The sequence below is a fragment of the Bufo bufo genome, chromosome 2, assembly GCF_905171765.1.
Source record: "Bufo bufo chromosome 2, aBufBuf1.1, whole genome shotgun sequence".
NCBI lineage: Eukaryota > Metazoa > Chordata > Amphibia > Anura > Bufonidae > Bufo > Bufo bufo.
Genome location: NC_053390.1, coordinates 776,493,816 through 776,514,500, shown reverse-complemented (window position 1 = coordinate 776,514,500; position 20,685 = coordinate 776,493,816). Strand labels below are relative to the sequence as shown.

General features: G+C 44.6%; 1 protein-coding gene across 1 annotated transcript in view; it reads left to right on the top strand.

The window, feature by feature from the left end:
- Positions 1-20,685, top strand: part of EVC2 (EvC ciliary complex subunit 2) — a 171,505-nt gene that overhangs the window by 92,629 nt on the left and 58,191 nt on the right. Inside the window, exons 12-15 of the mRNA XM_040419112.1 lie at positions 889-1,064; positions 6,401-6,560; positions 12,969-13,429; positions 20,274-20,478. Of these exons, the coding sequence (XP_040275046.1) occupies positions 889-1,064; positions 6,401-6,560; positions 12,969-13,429; positions 20,274-20,478 (1,002 nt within the window). The remainder of the gene's footprint in view (positions 1-888; positions 1,065-6,400; positions 6,561-12,968; positions 13,430-20,273; positions 20,479-20,685) is intronic.

Genomic DNA, 20,685 nt, shown 5'->3' with positions numbered 1-20,685 from the left:
CAGTGATGTCACAGTACAGGGGTAATAAACACAGTGATGTCACAGTACAGGGGTAGTAAACACAGTGATGTCACAGTACAGAGATAATAAATACAGTGATGTCACAGTACAGGGATAATAAACACAGTGATGTCACAGTACAGGGATAATAAACACAGTGATGTCACAGTACAGGGATAATAAACACAGTGATGTCACAGTACAGGGATAATAAACACAGTGATGTCACAGTACAGAGATAATAGACACAGTGATTTCACAGTACAGGGATAATAAACACAGTGATGTCACAGTACAGGGATAATAAACACAGTGATGTCACAGTACAGGGATAATAAACACAGTGATGTCACAGTGCAGGGATAATAAACACAGTGATGTCACAGTACAGGATAATAAACACAGTGATGTCACAGTACAGAGATAATAAACACAGTGATGTCACAGTATAGGTATAATAAACACAGTGATGTCACAGTGCAGGGATAATAAACACAGTGATGTCACAGTACAGGTATAATAAACACAGTGATGTCACAGTACAGGGATAGTAAATACAGTGATGTCACAGTACAGGGATAATAAACACAGTGATGTCACAGTACAGAGATAATAAACACAGTGATGTCACAGTACAGGGATAATAAACACAGTGATGTCACAGTATAGAGATAATAAACACAGTGATGTCACAGTACAGGGATAATAAACATAGTGATGTCACAATACAGAGATAATAAACACAGTGATGTCACAGTACAGGGATAATAAACACAGTGATGTCACAGTACAGGGATAATAAACACAGTGATGTCACAGTACAGAGATATTAAACAGTGATATCAACAATTTGTAAGATAACTCTTTGTATTTTCTGTGTGTCTCCAGGAAGAGACAGAGGATCTTCTAGATTCCCTGCATGCTACCAAAAAATATCACGTGAACAAAAGACTTGCTGTACGAAAGCACTTGTTATACAACCTCCAGCTAGGTGACAGCCGCTCTCGATGCCTATTGAATTCTGCAGCTACACAAATTGCAAACCTTATTAACAGGACTGAAAGGTAAAGATTCCAGTTTTCATCTGTGTCGGGAGGGATAAATGAAAGCAAACTCTTGCTCATTATTGCAGGACGATGTGCAGGAGTCGGAGCATTTATGGTTTTGTGCAAATGTTAGCGTTCACACAGTAGTAAACTTTGAAGACAAAACGTGCAAAGCTTTGGTTATGCTGTATCTGCGTCGTAGGCACCTCCGTCTCAGGATGGAATAGCACAGCGGTAAAATACTGGGCTCCTGAAAAGAACCCTGACGGACACCATTGTGTTTAATGGGGTCCATTGGGTGGTCTTAGTTTTAATCAAATACATAGATACAGTCCTGTCATATTGCTGTCCTTAGAATGGGACAGAAAAAACGGAAAGAAATTGGGGTGTGGGGGGGGGGATAGCTTAATCTATATACAGAGTTTTATATTATCTATGTTAAATACAGTGCAACAGATACAGATTAAAATCACAGGTATAACTTTAAAAGGGTTGTCCCAACATTTTTTTTTTTATGCACTTATATAGCGCTACTATATTCCTCAGCGCTTTACAGAGATCAGCATCCAACTGTCCCCAATGGGGCTCACAATCCAAGGTCCCTATCAGTATGTATGCACACAAACACAGGGAGAACATACAAACTCCATGCAGATGTTGCCCTTGGTCAGATTCAAACCTAGGACCCCAGCGCTGCAAGACGCCAGTGCTAACCACTGAGCCACCGTTGTAATTCAGCATGTAAAACTTTTTAAAAAAATGCTCCGGTTGTGAGATATTCTCTTTACCTGAATATAATGGCGCCCCCTCTTGTTCTACCTGCACAGTAATGTTTATATCCTGCTTTTGAGCTGAATGAGCAGGCCACACATGCTCAGTTCCATCCTTCAACTGCCACCAACCTGATGCTACTGATAAAAGCCGTGACCGTTAAAGGGAGAGAACTGCAGCAGCAAGGACACACCCCCGTGGAATGGACATGTCCTCCTGGAAAGTAGACGCCCCCTGAGCTTCCAACCTAGCAGAGCAATAACTGCAGAGATCTCTGGATACACAGATGTACATGATGATGTACTGGGCTGGTTCTAGCTTCGTTATAAATATATGGTCATGTACCATATAATGTCTAATTTAGTTTTTTTACATTAAAAGGTTACTAACTTTTCACAAAATGTTTGATATTTCATAGAGACATTTTAAAAGTTGGGATCAGTGGGGGTCTGAGTACGGAGACCCACACAATCCCTAGAACGAGGGGAGAGAAGCGCGCACATATTGTGCTCTCTCTCTTTGCTGCTGAAGACGGAATCAAGACGGGCCCATAGACTTCTATGGAGCCCGATTTATGCGCACGCTTCCTCCTCTTGTTCTAGGTATCGGCTGGAGTCTCAGTGCTCAGACCTCCACCATTCGCAATTTTTGAAATGTCTCTATGACATATTTAAAGTTTTGTAAAAGGTTAGTTGAAAAGTTTAGTGATCCTTTAACCATGGAGTAACCAACCTCTTTAAGGGGGTGCGGAGGCTGCAATCACAACTGAGCCCTGGTACCCTAGTGGGCTCAAAGACCCTTCTTCCCCCTGACAGCAGACAATACAGTAAAACATCCACCACTAGAGTCTCATCAGATGGTTACTGTCTACATACATTTTGTAGTAAACGCTTAAGCTCCCTCTAGTGGTAGCTACAGACAGACAGAATTTAATCATTGGTGTCTACATATGCAGAGGATGTGGAGTTCTGCAACCAAACAACATTACCTTGACATCTATAAAGATATATTAAGAAATGAATAATGTTATATCCTATACTGGTTCTTGGGATTCTAATGTCAACCGCTGCTCGGGACCTGAACTTGCACCTGCCGGCATGAACCAGAATGGCAGTACATTGAGGGTGGGATGAGCTGCTTCCCTTTTGGTTTTTCCTTGACGGTCACTTTAATTCTTTAATATAATCAGGGGCACATTGGAAACTTAAAGTGGACCTGGAAAAAAACTGAAAAGTGGCCCCATGTTGTAGGAGTGTCTAAATTGACTGGAGTGGGGTAACATAAGTCGGAGGGGTCAGCAATACTATAGCTTGAAATGCCATATACCACAGTTCAGCACAATATATTGCCCCAAAAGCTGTCCCTCTATGTTGGCCATCAATAGCTGCCATTTTCTGTTCTCCTTTTCCTCCAGTCGTCTCTGATTAAGATATAGAGCAGGGGGCTTAGGAAGTGAGATGCGGGCCATAGTTGAATTCAGGAGGACATGTGCAGTTACTGGCTGGGTACATGAGTACTTAATTTTCATAGCATTAATTACCACTGAAAGCTCATTATCGGCTCACCGCCATATTTCCATGTAAGGTCTATGGCACAGCCTATACTTGTTACATTTGGCCCCAGAATTAGGGTATATTCACACGACCGTATTATTTTATACGCATCCGATCCGCATCCGTTTCGCATTTTGCGGAATAGATGCGGATCCATTCATTTCTATGGGTGGATAAAATGTGCGGACAACGTTCAGTATGTTGTCCGCATCCGTGTTTCCGCATTTCTAGTCCGCAAAAATATGAAGCTTGTCCTACTATTGTCTGCACAGATCGGTCCGCTGCCCCATTCAAGTCAATGGATCCGCATATTGCGGATGAAATACAGAATGGTTTCCGTATGTCATCCGTTTTTTGCGGATCCGTTTCTGTATTTTTGAAGGCCTTAGGCTGGATTCACACGTCCGTGGTGGGTTGCGGACCCGCAAATTGCGGGTCCGCAACACACCAGCCCGGCACCCCCATAGAAATGCCTATTCTTGTCCGCAAGCTGCGGACAAGAATAGGACATGCTCTATCTTTTTGCGGAGCTGCGGACCCAAAATCGGGGCCGCGCTCCGCAATTGCGGCTGCAGACAGCACACTGTGTGCTGTCCGCATCCATTCCGTCCCCATAGAGAATGAATAAATGGGTCCGCACCCATTCCGCTAAATTGCGGAAAGGATGCGGACCCATTTTGCGGACGTGTGAATGGAGCCTAAATAATTCATTTTTTTTTCTCTATCTTTTTTTTTCCTTCCATTTTTTGCGGACCGTAAAAAAACGGAAGACATACGGAACACAAACGGAAGTCATCTGTCCGCAAAATGTGGACACGCGGTTCCGTTATTTGCAGACCGCAAAACAGAAAGGATTACACACGGTCTTGTGAATGTACCCTTACTGTAATTGGCTTCCTACCTCTTTATAGGGACCCTACAAATATATTAGTTTATGTCTCTTTGATATCTTCAGATTCCGATAGACTCGGGTTACCACACTGAATCCTCGCTCTTTCCTTCGATTCATTCAATGCAAGGTGACATTAATCTTTCAAGCTGACAGTCTGTAGAAAATAATACATTATCTGTCTTTCTTGTACCCACCTGACGGAATTCTTCAGGTCACGTGGCTTAGCGAGAACCGAACCGGGTCAAAGTTATGTATTCATTCTGTCACGAAAAGGACAGCTGTGGGAATTAACTTGTCCTCAAACTAGAAAAAAAACCACAATGTAATCTGGGTCTGTGGAACAGAAAACTAATCCAGCAGAACAGTTTAAATGAAAAGATCATGTATGAAAGGTTGAGTAAATCTTTATTTGCATTGTAGTCTGAAGGCCTCCTGAGTTGTATTCATTTTATTGATGTATCTGTAGATGGCTTTATGGTCCAGCCCCATGGAGTCTGTATCACTATTAACTCATTGGACATGTTCTCCAAGTCCACATAAGCAGTAATATAAAATGTGCTGTCAAATTCATTTATCAGTCATTTAAGGGGTTCTAGGATAACAGATGAAAGGGGTTCTTTATTGACATTTGTGGGTCCCACAAAGCCACCTCAATTACATAGAACTCACCTGCAGTAGAAAGTTTGTAATATACTTACTGTTCTGAATTTGTGTGGACCGACCTCAAACAAACCTGGTGACATGACACTCTTCTGATAATCCAGCTTCTGCAGACGTAACGTTCTTTACCAGGTATCTGGATGGATTCAGGAGTTTGCGCATGTAAAGTACCCCAGTACAGGGGGTATCTGCAAATGGTTTGTAATTTTATGTTTTATAATGCTATGTATTGTACTCAGCATATCTGTGCATCTTGTAGGCACAACTAGGGTTAACTAATCCTGACCCAGCCCTCTTAGGCTGGGTTCACACTTGAGCGTTTTACAGCGCGTTCAAACGTGCTGTAAAACGCTCAACACATGAAAACCAATGATTCCCTATGGCCCTGGTTCTCACTTGAGCGTTTTACAGCGCGTTTGAACGCGGTGAAAAACGGCCTACGCTCAAAAAAGTTCTTGAGCTTCTTTGGGGCGTTTTGTCGCGCGTTCCCGTACATAGACTTCGGCGGGAACGCGCATACAGAGCGCTCCATCCCGTACGCTCAGGTCTGAACGCAGCCTTAGGAGCACAGGGTGTGGGATGGCTCCAGCCCTAGCTCTAGAATATTTTATGCAGAATGAGGGAGAGCTTGAAGAAGGAGGAAGCCGTCACCATGTGCTTCTCAAAAACCTAAAATTTCAGAGACTCGCAGTTCTCTGCATTTTCTTGGAGAAAGAAAGATATATAATATTAGAGAATATGCATGGCCGAGCAAGGAGTCAGGTTAGCAAGTAAACCTGCTACTTCAGCTATTCCAGACTTTGCTGCTGTGGAGAGATGACGAGTTAAGACACCCTACACACTTGGACACGATTTGGCCCATCATAGTCATTTGGTCCTGTACACTGCAGTGTGAATTGCAGGCATAATTGCCAAAGTACAGTCACCAGCCAGAGATTCTACGGAGGGAGACTTTAGCAAGGAAATGCTTCTAGAAGGCCATAATTCCCAGCTTTGCCCAAAAGCCATATCTAGAAAAGGAGTTGCACTGTGTGCAGATGAGACTGTGTTTCCTTGTTGGGTGTACTACAACTCCCATTTTGCACTACAGTAAACAGTGATGTTTATTCTGTTTAAAGATGGCCTGGTTTACTTACTCCTACCACACCATACACTGTCGTCAGAGCCACTACCCCTCCCATCCTCCACTCTGGCTCCTCAAGGGCTTTCTGCAGGTAGTAAAATAGTTCTGGCCACGTCCATTGCAGAAGTGATGTCCCAGAAGATGCCTAAAGTGTGCTCTTTTGTCATCTGTTGAGTCTGTAGGACCATTAGGTATGTGTGCCAAGAGCATATCCCAGCACATAAGGCAAACATACAAACTAAATGTAGTAGGAGCATAGCCTAAGTTTTACAAGAATACGTTTCCAGGTGGGGAGGATGTACGTGTAGATAATTTGGTAATATTGCCTATTAAATTTACAGGATGTGTTTTTCAGGGCCGGGCACATAAGTGACTCTCAGGTGCAGATGTTATTGGAGAAGGCTCAGGCAGAAGTTCTTAAAGTGAAGCAGAAGTTAGAAAACGCTCTGAAACAAGAAACACGGAAAATGTACCAGAAATCAAGCAACAAGAGAAGCCGCCACATTGCACAGAAGGTAATTATTGAAGGCTTTTATACATTCTGCATTCAATAGTTAAATTTCACATTACATTAAAGGCTATGAATGAACACCTTCAGGGCCAATTTTTTATGATTGCATTTTACAAATTTTGGGCTAAAAATAATTTTTTCAGTGGCTATTTACTAGAAAATGTCAGCAGTTTTTTTTCTATTGGGTTAGATTTCAGCCTATTTGCAGAGTAACTTGCTTTCAGTTTCAGATAGCTGCTCTGTGGGCTGCATGTATAGCCCTTATTTCTGAATTCCTGACAGCTTGTAACAGCGGTAGCTGTCCGCCGATGATCCCCTGCTTACCGCCGTGGTCCCGGGCTCCATGTTCAGTGATGATTTTCTGCCGATGTTTCCCATTCACCTCTGCAGTCCTGTGCCCTGTCCTTGCAAGCATCGTTTGTTCTGTTCTGGAATCCGCTGCACGGTTTCCTTCCAGCCCTGGGCACAGCAGGCTTTCTGCTTGTTCACTGTAGCACTTCCTTAAGGGCCGGCGTGCGTCACTTCCTGTGATTTATGGGTTTAACACATGTGATCGTGCTGACCAATCCCAGTCATCCTGCACTTATTTAGTGGTCCAGCCCCTTTCCCAGGTGCCTGAGCGTCAGAGGTCCTTGTGTCCTACAAAGGTTGCTTGCATTCCTGTATACTTGACCTGTGCTTGTATTTCTGGACTCCGCTACCTGTTTGATCCTTACCTGCTTGACTTGAGTCTGTTGACTGTTGACGACCCAGATTGCCTGACCTGTCCTGCCTGCCCTGACCCATTACTTGTTTGACTTCGCCTCTGCCTCATCCTTCAGTCCTGCACTGTTGCTCCTGATTACGATTCGGTCTGCTGACTATGACTGTACCTCTGGTACCTCCTGGTCCATCTGGACCAGCTGCCACGTGTGCCAATCCTCCTCAAGAGGAAACGACCTGGTGTTACCCTCGGGAAAGTCTCAGGGATATTGTGAAGAACGAGAGGTTCACCAACGCCCATATAGGAAGTAGGCACAGTGGGTTCACAGCGCTGGTTCGTGGCACAGCTCTTACTTTGTTTAGGCACTATATTATGTATGCTTTGTTCGTTGCCTAATTTCTAGACATCTTATGGCATCTGTAGCAGAGTCAGTTCAATAAGACACCGTTCCAACATCCACTTTTTACATTCTCATGAGCTCTGAAGACAAATTGCAATTTTGAATTTGCATGCAACGTCTTGCTATAGGGAATCCATCCTGGGGCGTAATAGCGCTCATTTGCATTTTAACAGTTTGGCACTATTAATGAATAAATATAGGCGCACAGTGAATCATTGAAGCTGGAAATCTCAGGGTAAGTTTTCCTTTTTTTCATCTAAAAATAGTTTTACATTTCCATCTTAATCCTTCCCTTTGGAAAGAGAAGATGGCATTGCGTTTGTGAAATTCAGAGCCCAAATATTATCTGATTAATTGGCTTGTAATGTTTATAACATCCATTGTAAAGACGCTGATGAGAAAATCTGTTACTGGATGACAGCAGATTGTTTTTTGTAGTCTGACTGGTATTTGTAAGGGATCTGAAAATTGCCTTTTTGTGTCTGCTTTTCGAATCCCATTAGTATGTCGAAACGTGACGCGAGGATAAATCTAATGAAGGAAAGAGAATACTGATAAGTACAGTGGACATGGAGTTTTAAGATGGCTCTCCAGATGAAACTACAACCCCCAACATTTTCTGACCGTCCCATAGCATGGTGGTCGTCATAGTTTCACATTATGTAGGGTATGTGTATACCCCCAGGGAATATTAGGCATGTCATACTATTCCCATGCCGTTCCATAATATGTGTATAATCAAAGCCTTGTGGTTAATTTAATGTAATATATTTACTTGCCTAAAAACCTGGAGAAATAACATTGCTTTTCACTGCATTGAAACCAATTTAAAGGAACACTCCAGGCAAAACTGATACTGTGCTATGCCTAGGGGGTGGTATATGACACAGGGATGCAAAAAATACCAAGGGCAGAAGTCAAGCACCACCTCATTAAGCCCTGCAGTAGACATAACACAGTGTATCAAGTTTGCTTTGAGAGTTCCTTCAAAGGCTCTGTTATGTTGGCGGCCATTCTGCTCCTCTGATCAGACATTGGCACTGCCTTACGCTGTTGCTGCTCCTGCCTCCGCTCTCCTACTGGCCCTCCTCTCCCCTGTAGCATTTTGTCTGGCCGCCATGGCACCACTCTTAATCTGCTGCTGCAATAGGCTGACCCCTCCACTGTGTACATAGGAGGATGCATGCCCCCCCACTATTTAAGGGCCAGCACATGCGCAACCTAGTTATCACTAGTGATGAGTGGCAGGGGCAATATTCAAATTCGCGATATTTCACAAATATTTGGGTGAATTTGCGATTATTTTCTTGATTGCGAAAATCGGCAATGTAATATGCGTGTATTGCAGGCGCAATACAGGCGTGGGTCACTGTTGCTACATTTTTTAAGCTGCTAGAAGTTTCCTGAGACTGGAGAAAATGGTTGGCACGGCAGAACATTACAATAGCTTTATATGCAGATAGAGTGCTCTAATATATTCGCGATTGCGCAAATCGGCAATTAATGATGCACATATTTTTGCGCAATATGTGCAACTTCACATTTTAGCAGGTCTGACTACATATTAGTGATTGGTGCACTAAGTATTGTTGTAAACTTGTGACATCACAGCACTATGTATGTAGCATGTATGTATGGACAGCTACACTATATCACGATCTAACCTACACTGACTATCTCCCACTAACTATCTGTATTATATATATGAGCTAACTAAATAACTAGCTAACTAACTAACTAACTAACTAACTATCTAATGTAACGACACAGCAAAGCACAGAGCACAGCAATGTCACTGCTCTCTCTCTCAGAACTCCATAAAACTACAGAAAATAGCTGTTGGGGAGGTTCTTATATAGTAAGGTGTAGGCAACTTTCCTATTGGTTGCTAGGGATGTTGCTAAGCTCAGCCAAAGACATTGCAGCCTTCTCATTGGCCCAAAAGCAAGAAGAGCGGTTACTGATGAAAAAAAATCTAGAATATTTGAGAATACGAATATATATTCTAAATCTTCGCAAATTCTCGAAGTGGCGATATTCACGATTAAAATTCGCGATTCGAATATTCGCGCCCAACACTAGTATCACCCACTGATGGCTGGCCACCCTGGAATACTTAATTCACCTTACCCTATGGGAGGTGCCTGAGCAAAAGGTTCACTTGTCTACTAGTTCTTGCTAAGGTGTGCTGAATTTCATTGTCTGCCCATATACCATCTGCCTGATTCCTGACTCTGACCCTCTGCTGCCTGACCTGTGCCTGATTACTGTATTGACCCTATGCTGCATTCCCTGACCTTGGTCTTCTTTCATAGATTTGCAAGAATTCAGCCTGCCCTAACTTTGGCCTGTTAGTGACTACGAGTTTGCCTATTCCCTTGGTGCCCCACACCAGTGTCTCTAAACCCTGTGGGTCAGCTGTCAATCACACCAGGACTACTTCAGAAGGTAGCAGCCTGGTTTCTACCCTGCAGTGAAGTCTAGATCCCTGTAGAGGGGTTAAAGGGGGAATATCAGGGCACTGTCAGGATAACACCCTTAGGTTTAGCCCAAAGTCAAACTGGTTGGTGGACACGGTGGTTTCACACCCACTGAACTTAACAGGTCCTCTGTGTTAATGCCATTAAACTGCTCCCAAGTAACAAAATAGCAGTGAAGTAACGTGTGGGCAGATAACTCTCAAAAATTTTTAGATTTTTTTCACCACTTGTTTTATACTGTGTACACCATATTCTGTTTGTCACAGATGTCACTTACTATCATGCACTGTATATGTCTTACAGTTTATGTAAATCTCCATTACCTTGCCTCTATCTAGTTGCCAAACCACATTAGTAACTTATTGTATTGTATTCATGCCATAGGACGGGGTTGGCAACCTTTTTTGTACAGTGTGCCAATTTAAAAAAAATCAAAGCTGAAGCGCTCAGTCTGTCATGCAGTACAGGAAAGTCATATAACCCAACTGTATGTGACATAAACCAAATAATCAGTTTAAAGGGGTTCTCCGGAAATCAAGAAAATAAAAATAATTAAATATTACTTTATTATAAATATATTCCCAAATACCTTTTTATTAGTTATAATGGCTCATTTTGTCTACGGAGCAATCATCAGTGGAAATAAAATGTCCGTCGTCCTATTATTACACACAAAACCAGTCACACAGCAGGACAAGTTACTTCACAACACTGAGGTAAATAGTCGCCTCATCCTCCTCTCTGCTCTGCTTGTCAGGGATTATGATCCTGAATACAGCTGATAAGATCTTCAGCTGAATCTTTGTAGGAATGGCATTCATGAGGAGACATGAAGTACAGAGAGGATGTGGGGAGCAGCACTTGTATGTAGTCTCCATTACCACAGCCCCACATTATCACAGTCTGTCCTGTCCGTCCTCTCTGTACTTCATGTCTCCTCATGAATTCAATTCCTACAGAGATTCAGCTTAAGATCTTATCAGCTATATTCAGGATCATAATCTGTGACAAGTAGGAGAGGAGGATGAGGCAGTTCTTTACCTCAATGTTCTGAAGTGACTTGTCCTCCTGTGTGATTAGGACAGGTTTTTTTGTGTAGTAATAGGACGGCGGCCATTTTATTTCTCCTAATGAGTGCTCCCTAGACCAAACGAGCCATTATAACTAACGAAAGGTATTTAGGAATTTTTTTATAATAATGTAATATTTAAGTATTTTTTCTTAATTCCCAGAGAACCCCTTTAACTTACTATTCAGTGTCAGCCCTGTCCCTGACTTTCTTTGCAAAGACAATCCAACTGTGGTTCATATGAGGTGGCTCTGAGCTGGACACAGGTCTCAGAGTGGTCTGCAGTAAGAAGCTTGCTCTCCATCGCCCCCCATAACCCTAGCAGTTACATGCCAGAAGCTTGCTCCCTATCATCCCGCTATCCCATCAGTAGTCACATACAGGCTCATTATCCTCCAACACCCCTCAAAGTTCAGAAGCTTGCTCCCCATCGTCTCCCCAGCAATCACATGCAGGCTCACCATCCTCCCACCCTGCAAAATTTGAAGAAGCTTGTTTCCTGATTGTTGCCCCCGTCAATCACCAGTAGGCTCACTATTTTCCAACATCTCCCAAGTTGTCAGAAGCTTGCTCCCCATCATCCTCCTTTTCCTCCTCGGCAGCCACATACAGGCTCACTATCCTCCAACACCCCCAAGAGTTGTCAGAAGCTTGCTTTCCATTGTTTCCCCATCCCCTTAGCACTCACATGCAGGCTCACTATTTTACAGCACCCCCCAAAGTTGTAAGAATGTTGCTCCCCATTGTCCGCCCCCATCCCGACACCAATCACATGCAGGCTCATCATCCTCCCCCACCCTCCTGCGTGGCAACAAAATATGACATGCATTGTGGGGGTTGCTGACTTCTGCTGTAGGACCTTTAGGTCACATAGCCCTATTGCGTTGGTAAAATCACATTATTGTAAAGGCACTATTGGCCATGCCTTTTTTCAATATGGTCCTGGAAAACTACGACCCCAGACGCCATGATTAATGAGGAATGAAATGGAAGTGAGTCTTAAAGTACTACTACTTCCATGAGACATAGACTGTCCTTGTATCAGAGACGTCTCGCAGACCAGTATGAGAGAGAGTTTCACCACTGCCGTCTGTTACTAGACTGTTTGTAATGTTGAAAGAACAATACCTCCTCTCCTTTTATTCAGTAAAGTTGACCGTATGACCACATTGAACTGTGTCAGCCCTAATAGAATTTGTAGGGGCCCAATTCATCAGCTAGAGGATTGGTAAAATCCAGTTGTTAATTTATTCATATATTTTCAGTAGTAATAACAGAGAAACAACACAATGTAGACTTTTATGAAAACATGTTCCAGAATCATTTTTTCAGACAAATCAGGAGACTCGTCAGGTCCATTTACAGGTAAACATGCCAAAGAGATGGACCTTACAACATCTATTGGCATCAGTGAGAAGTGGGAACCATGGTCAGACTTCCCCTCTCTGCTTTTCCTATCGATTTAGTGAATCTCTAACTTCACAATTATGGCAGTGCTCAAATAGTCGGGCCTACTAAGCATTGTGCCTCTGTAACAGCTGTCAGATTTCTAATCCTCTCCTCGAAGAGGTGGCTCAGATAGTACCAAGTGAGTTGGCATGCAAGCCAGGTCCTAAAAGGGGTACCTCTGGTACTGCTCTTATGGCAGTCCTGGGCACAGCCTGTCACAATGTTTCCTTTTACCTATCTTTACCTATTGTTTTGTGTGTGATCATCTGATACTTAGTTACTCTGCTTTTTTTTTTTTTTTTTCTATGTAGCTAAAGGAGCAGAAGAAGGAGCTAAGCGGAGTGCAGGAGGTCTGTAAATACTCCAAGGAAGTGCAGCCCTACTTGGAACATTGGGGAAAGCTGTTTGCTAATCATTGCCGGGAGCTTGAAGAACTCTATGAAAAGCTGGATAATGATGCCACCGATGAATTAAAGGAGATTAAATACAGCCTGACGGAGAAGGCGATTGAAGATCTCAGACACGTCCAGAGTGCTGTAATTATCCAAGAAATGTTAAAACTCAATGTGCCCAGACTGCATCTCCAACAAGTGCTAGACGAGCACAAAAGAGAGACGGCACTCCTAGCTCAGCAGCTAGAGAAGGAGGAAAGTGACAAAGCGGCCGAGTCAAGAGCCTCTCTGGAGAATACCTTGCGGAAACTCGATGATGAATTCAAAGTCAGTCTCAAGGAGCAGAAGAATCTAAGAAACTGGGAACAGCTGTTATTCACGTACGTTTTCCCTATGTTCCCGCTCTTCAAATTTATAATGTTGCTTTGAAGCATCGTGTTGCATGAGAAATATGTAAATTTTAAAGGGTAGTTCCATTTGTGGAGACACTTTATAAAATGGTTTAGGAAATTATATAAATATCAGTTCCTGAATATGATGTTCGTGGAAAAGTTACAATGGTGGTGACAAGATAACCTACAGTGCTGTGTGAAATATTTTCTTCCCTAAGTATACACCACAGATGCTTCAGTGGTCACAAGCTAGTGGTGAGAAGTTGATGTGTTGCATGGCAAACCCAGGAATCTTCCCCAGCCTATGAATGGTCACTAAGAGTATTTAAGGCCCATTCCCAGGGGGAAGATGCCAGAGGAATAGGTGTATCTATCTTGCTAATTCCTGCGTAAGGTGTCCTGTTCTGTTTGTCTGCCCATGTACCACCTCTGTCCCTTTACCTATTCTAACCATTCACTGTCTGACCTTACTACAGCCTGTTTATCGTGATGACTAGTGTTGGTCGAGCATGCTCGGCTACGCAGCCAATAAATATGAGGGGAGATACTGGCGCTTAGTGTAATGCAGTAGCCATGTTGGTTACTGGCATTACAGTGATTGGCTGACCAGATTGCGTCATCGGGTGCTATATAGCACCCGATGACACGTGGTTCGGCTCAGTCTTAGTCAGGGCAAGCTGCAGCTGTAGGGACAGGAATTGTTGTTTTTTTAATTTTTTAAGGTAGGGTTTAGTGTTGAAAGATGTTAGAGACCCAAAAGTCCTTTTAAGGACTATTGTTTTATATGGCTGCAATATATATTATTAGCGCAACCTGCACTAAATTGCGTGCAATTGTTTGGCCGCTGTTGACAGCGACATTACCTGCGCTACATCTCCTGTATAACATTTGCGCATCCTAAATATCTGTGACATTCAGTGTAATTTATTTGCGCATACACAAAACCTGCGCTACTGTACGTGTGACATACTTGCAAGCATATATACCATTTAATATGCTCAAGGTGAGCAGTAAAGGACAGGGAAGTGGCCTAACTCAGCTTGCCACCTTCCTCACTCTGGTCATCCTCCTGACTTGTTGACCTAACATGAACCTCACTTATTAACAACTGTGTCTCATCCTCATCATCAACCTCTTGAGACACTAATTGCCGTTGACTTATTGGCAACTGTGTCTCTTCATCATCATCCACCTCGTGAAACATTAATTGCTGTTCCCCACCGTCATCTTCTTCTGACGGTGGATGCTCAAGAGTTTGGGAATCAGTGCACAAGATCTCCTCATGACCCTCTTCAAGCGGGCTTGGCAAGAGCAAGTGCTGATAGTGCACGCAGAGACCATGGCCCTTGGTGTGGTGAAACTGTGCCTGCTGCAAGAGCACAAGAAACACACTCATCCACGATACCTAGCTTCATGTCCCAGTTTGCAGGGCGGCACAGGACACCACTCTCGAAGTCACACCAGTGCGACCAGGTGGTCGGTTGGATTTCAGCAGAAAATGCTTTCAGTCGGTTAAGCACCACCCTGTCTTCCACAAAGTCCAGTCTCAGTAGCCAAGAGTCTGGTCAACAGAATCCTCTCCCTGATCCTCCTTCCACCCACCATGGAGAGTCTTGGCAAACAAGTGATCCCACACTCGGATATTCCAATGAGCTCTTTTCATTGCCATTCCTTGATTTGGGCCTCTTGCCAAGCCCGCTTGAAGAAGGTCATGAGGAGATCTTGTGCACTGAATCCCAAACTCTTGAGCATCCACCGTCAGAAGAAGATGACGGTGGGGAACAGCAATTCATGTTTCACGAGGTGGATGATGAGGAAGAGACACAGTTGCCAATAAGTCAACGGCAATTAGTGTCTCAAGAGGTTGATGATGAGGATGAGACACAGTCGTCAATAAGTGAGGTTCATGTTAGGTCAACAAGTCAGGAGAATGACCAGAGTGAGGAAGGTGGAAAGCTGAGTTAGGACAGCAGTACAGAGGGCGAGGGATCCGCAACAGGCTGGAAGAGGCAGTGGGGTGGAAAAAGAGAGAAGGCGGGCCACACAAAACAGGCCCGCAACTGTTCCCCAGGGCACCCCCTTGCAGCAATCTCCCTTGCCAAGGGCTATGTGTTCCGCAGTCTGGCGCCTTTTTGAGGAAAGTGTGGACGAGAAAAGAATTGTCATTTGCAACCTGTGCCGTGCCAAAATGAACTGGGGCGTGAACACTAGCAACCTCACCACCACCAGCATGATCCGCCACATGGCATCAAAACACCCTAATAGATGGGCCGAACGCCTGGGTCCACTATCAGTGTCTGCCGGTCACACCACTGCCTCCTCTTCCCCTGTGTTACGTGCTGGCAAATCCCCTGCCCAAGATGCAGGCCCGGATGCCTCCCGCCCTGCACCTGGACCTTCGCAAGCACCATCAGCTAGCACATCCACTTCTGTGTCCCAGAACAGTGTACAGATGTCCATACCCCAGGCCTTTGAACGAAAGCGCAAATACCCAGCCACCCACCCACAGGCCATAGCACTAAATGTGCACTTTTCCAAATTGCTGACCCTGGAAATGTTGCCATTTAGGCTTGTGGACACTGAGGCTTTCCACAGCCTGATGGCGGCGGCTGTCCCTCGTTACTATTTTTCCCGGTGTGCCGTCTCCGCCTTACACCAGCATGTGTCCCGTAACATCACCTGTGCCCTGACTAACGCAGTTATTGGGAAGGTCCACTTAACGACTGACACATGTAAAAGTGCTTTTAGCCAGGGATGCTACATTTCCCTGACTGCACACTGGGTGAACGTTCTAGAGGCCGGGAGCGGGTCTTACCCTTGAATGGTACAGGTGCTACCGACGCCAAGGATTGCGGGCCCTACTTCCATCAGGATTTCCGCCACCACCTACATTAGTGGCTGCAACCCCCCCTTCTCCTCCTCCTCCTCCACTTCCACCTCTGAATTCTCATCTTGCAGCACCAGTCAGCCATCAGTCAGTAGCTGGAAGCAGTGTAGCACTGCAGTGGGGAAGCGGCAACAGGCCGAGCTGAAACTAATTTGCTTAGGTGACAAACAGCACACCGCCGCAGAGCTGTGGCAGGGTATAAGGCACCAGACTGAGCTGTGGCTCTCGCCACTCAACCTACAACCAGGCATGGTTGTGTCTGATAATGGCCGTAACTTGGTGGCGGCTTTGGAGCTCTGCAAGCTCACACACATCCCATGCCTAGCCCAAATGTTCAACTTAGTGGTTCAGCGGTTTCTCAAAACCTACCCTAATTTGCCTGAGCTACTGGTGAAGGTGGGCCGCGTGTGTGCCCATTTCCGAAAGTCATCTACAACTTCCGCCATTCCACATGTTGGCCAGGCTTTGTGAGCAGCAGAGGGCAGTAGTGGAATACCAGCTGCAACATGGTCGTTGCCTTTCCAGTCAGCTTCCGCTCTTCACAAGCGAGGAGTGGGCATGGATGTCTGACCTCTGTGAGGTTTTTACGCAGTTTTGAGGAATCAACACAGATGGTGAGCGGCGATGCCGCTATTATCAGCCATCCCACTTCTGTGTCTACTGCATGGAGAAGAGGTGGAAATGGGGGAAGACAGTACACATGGTGATAGCCAGACCACCCTCAGTTCGTCTTCTCAGCACGAATTTGATGATGAGGAGGAGGAGGAGCAGGAGACGGTTGCCTCCGCTACAGAGGGTAGTACCCATAGCAGGTTTATTCCATCTGTTCAGCGTGGATGGACCGAAGAGGATGAGGAGATGGAGAGTCATTCTCCTGATGAGGACAGCAAAGTCTTGTCTGTTGGGACTCTAGCACACATGGCTGACTTTATGCTAGGCTGCCTTTCCCGTGACCCTCGTGTTATACGCATTTTGGCCAACACAGATTACTGGTTGTTCAGCCTTCTCGACCCCTGCTACAAAGAGAACTTCTAATCTCTCACTCCTGTGGTGGAGAGGACTAGCAAAATGGTGCAATACCAGAAGGTCCTTGAAAAAATTGTCCCAAAAATCTCCAACTGGCGTCAGAGTAAGTAGTTCCTTGGGCAACTGAGGAGGGGAGACGAGGGGAACACATAGCGGTTCCAACAGAGGCAGGGCAACACTCTCTAAGGCCTGGGACAGTTTCATGACACCCCGCCAGCACCCCCACCCTGATGCGCTGCCTAGTGTCACAAAGAGGGAAAAGTTTTGGAAGATGGTGAAGGACTACGTAGCAGACCGTGTCAGCGTCCTCAGTGGTCCCTCTGTGCCTTGAAACTATTGGGTGTCCAAGCTGGACACGTAGCACAAACTGGCGCTCTACGCCTTGGTGGTGCTGGCCTTCCCTGCCGCCAGCGTTTTGTCAGAGCGGGTATTTAGTTCTGCTGGGGGCATAATAACTGAAAAGCGCATCTGACTGTCAACTGAAAATGCTGAAAGGTTGACTCTTATCAAAATGAACAAGGCCTTGATTTCCCCTGACTTCTCTACTCCACCAGAGGAAAGCGGCTGAACATGAAGGCACTTTAAATGTGGCTTTTATGGTGTATTGAATACACTGTATTCCCATGCACCCCTTCCACCACAAAAATGGGTATATGGTTCAATCTTCCTTTTCTCGCCCTCCTCCTTCATCATATCAACATGCTTATTAGGTTGCCCCCGCTACTAATGTTTTAGAGGGTCAGCTCAGCAGCAGACCCTCACCCCTAATGTTTTAGAGGGTCACCAGCAGGCCCTCGCCCATAATGTTTTAGATGATCAGATCAGCAGCAGACCCTCACCCCTAATGTTTTAGATGGTCAGATCAGCAGCAGGCCCTCGTCACTAATGTTTGAGGGTCAGTTCAGCAGGAAACCCTCACCCCTAATGTTTTAGAGGGTCAACTCAGCAGCAGACCCTCACCCCTAATGTTTTAGATGGTCAGCTCAGCAGCAGGCCCTCGCCCCTAATGTTTTTGAGGGTCACCAGCAGGCCATCAATCATAATTTTTCAAGGGTGTGTATGATGCCCTCCATTATGTGTAATAAAGGATGTATTGGAGTGCCGGTTCCTTGTAATTTTTTGGCAGCCCTTTCACTTAGTGCAATGGCTTTATGAGTGTAGGAGTCCCACTACCTGAACAATTGTACCACAATGTGAATGAGGGCCTCCTTTATGTGATATACAGGTTGTATCGGAGTGCCTCTTCCTTGTAATTTTTGGCAGCACTTGCACTTTATTTACAAGTAAATATACAGGAAAGAATGTTTTCTAGCAATTGTTCCTCTAAAGTCGATTTTATCTTCGGTTTGGTGCGTATTATTGTCAGTCTGTAAAAGTGGCATACTACTCGGACAACATCGTTCCCAGCAGCGACCTGGGAGTCCAAGATGCATCCAGACATCCTCCCCATGCTGTTCCCGAACCATTTCAGTGGTGTTTTCATCAATTTCTGACCTTTTCCTGTGAACCAGACACCCTCCCCTTTTCAGAGCAGGGGGTGCCTGGTTTAATGCTCTGGTTCTCATATTGACATCCCAAAGTGTTCTACTCGAGCACCAGAGCACCTGAGCACTTTGGTGCTTGATCAACACTAGTATTGACCCTTTATTGCCTTCCCAACTTTGTACTTGTTTCCTGGATATGCATATACTCTGCCTGCCCTGAACTTTGCCTGTTTTCTTACTATGAGTATTGCTTGATCCCTCTTTGCTTCGCACCGGTGTCTCTGACCCCTGTGGGTTAGCTGCCAGCCATACCGGGAGTATTCCAAGAGGTAGTGACCTGGTGGCTCTCTTGTAGTGAAGACCAGACCCTGTATACTGTAGGGGTTAAATGGTGAAAACCAGGGGACTGCCAGGATAATGCTCTTAGGTCTAGTCCAAAGTCAAACCGGTTGGTTGTCACAATGATTCCACGCCCACTGGTAGTGATTGTCACTTCACAATCTTCTTCATGGACACTCCATTTTGTAAGGAAAGGATTCATTACAGTTAGTGTAGTCCAGCTATGAAATGCCGTATGCCAAGTAGTAGTCATGGCAGATACCATGACTACATTCAAACAAGGGCTAGATGTTTATCTAATGAGCATTTCATTGAGGTTTATGAATAATTTATAATTGAATGATGTGTAATTGAACTGAGACAGAGGTATACACTAGGGGGTGGTTACATGTCTAAAACCACCTTCTCGAGCTACTCTTGCTCTAGGGGAAGTCTACCCCTAAATGATCGGGCAGAGCTCTACTGAATCGCCCTGTCCTCTCTATCCCCTCCCTGCATTCATCTCTGTAATTAGTGCCAGGAGGAAACTGGAAGATGAATGATTAATGCTTAGAGCCTGAAGAGGTGAGTTCCCACTGAACATCATGTAAGTAGCATTAACTCTTTCACTTCTCCATCAGGATTCTGAAATGTAACTATTTGACAGTCCTTGACCACCAGTGGTCCTTAAATGAACCCCTTAACTGGCCTAGGTCACCAGGGATTCTGGAATTAACACCCTAGTTTCAGTACGCCAAAAGATTGACCGTGCCTTGAGGTTTTCCCATGAAAAGTAATTTTTGTAGCATGGTCCTAAGGACCTTTAAAATAAGGTTTGTAAACTGTGTTCAATATCCTGCCAGAAAAAGAAATTTGGAGTGGAAAGCTATTATCTGACCTGAATAATTGTGGGAAAGAAAAGGTTGGCAAAGAAAATGTATTCAGATATTGGACAGTCAATGGAATTTTGGACCTAAAAATTACATGATGAGAAAAGGTGGAGATTCAACAGAATGGCATTCGTGGTCCATAGGATAATGTATGCCACTCAAAACAAGGAGGACTACAATCTGCTTTTGTTGTAATTTTCACATATGTAACTTGGTGTTTTATACAGGAAGGCCCAGCTGTTACATCTCTGTGTGTCCGAGGGTGATGTGCAAAAGACAAAACTTGAGTTCCACTCTGGCTTTTCTCAGATGGATATTACTTTAGCTCTTCCAAAAATTCAAAGCAGAATGCTCCTCCAGAAATACCTGAGCGACTGGAGAGTTGTAGAGCTGCAGAAAGTGGACCAGCGTATGCAAGAGCGTGAGAAGAAGGTGAGTTGGATTGGGATGTTCAAACATCCTGTGTCAGTTACCTTCATGTATCTAGCAGGTTATTTAACCGCTTCCAGACCAGGTCATTTACCCTCTTCCTGACCAGGCGCATTTTCCATTTTTCAGTACATGCTTCTTTGAAAGTCATAACTTTATTTTCCTCTTGGCTATGTAAATAGTTTTTTTTACTCCCTTATACTTGGAGCT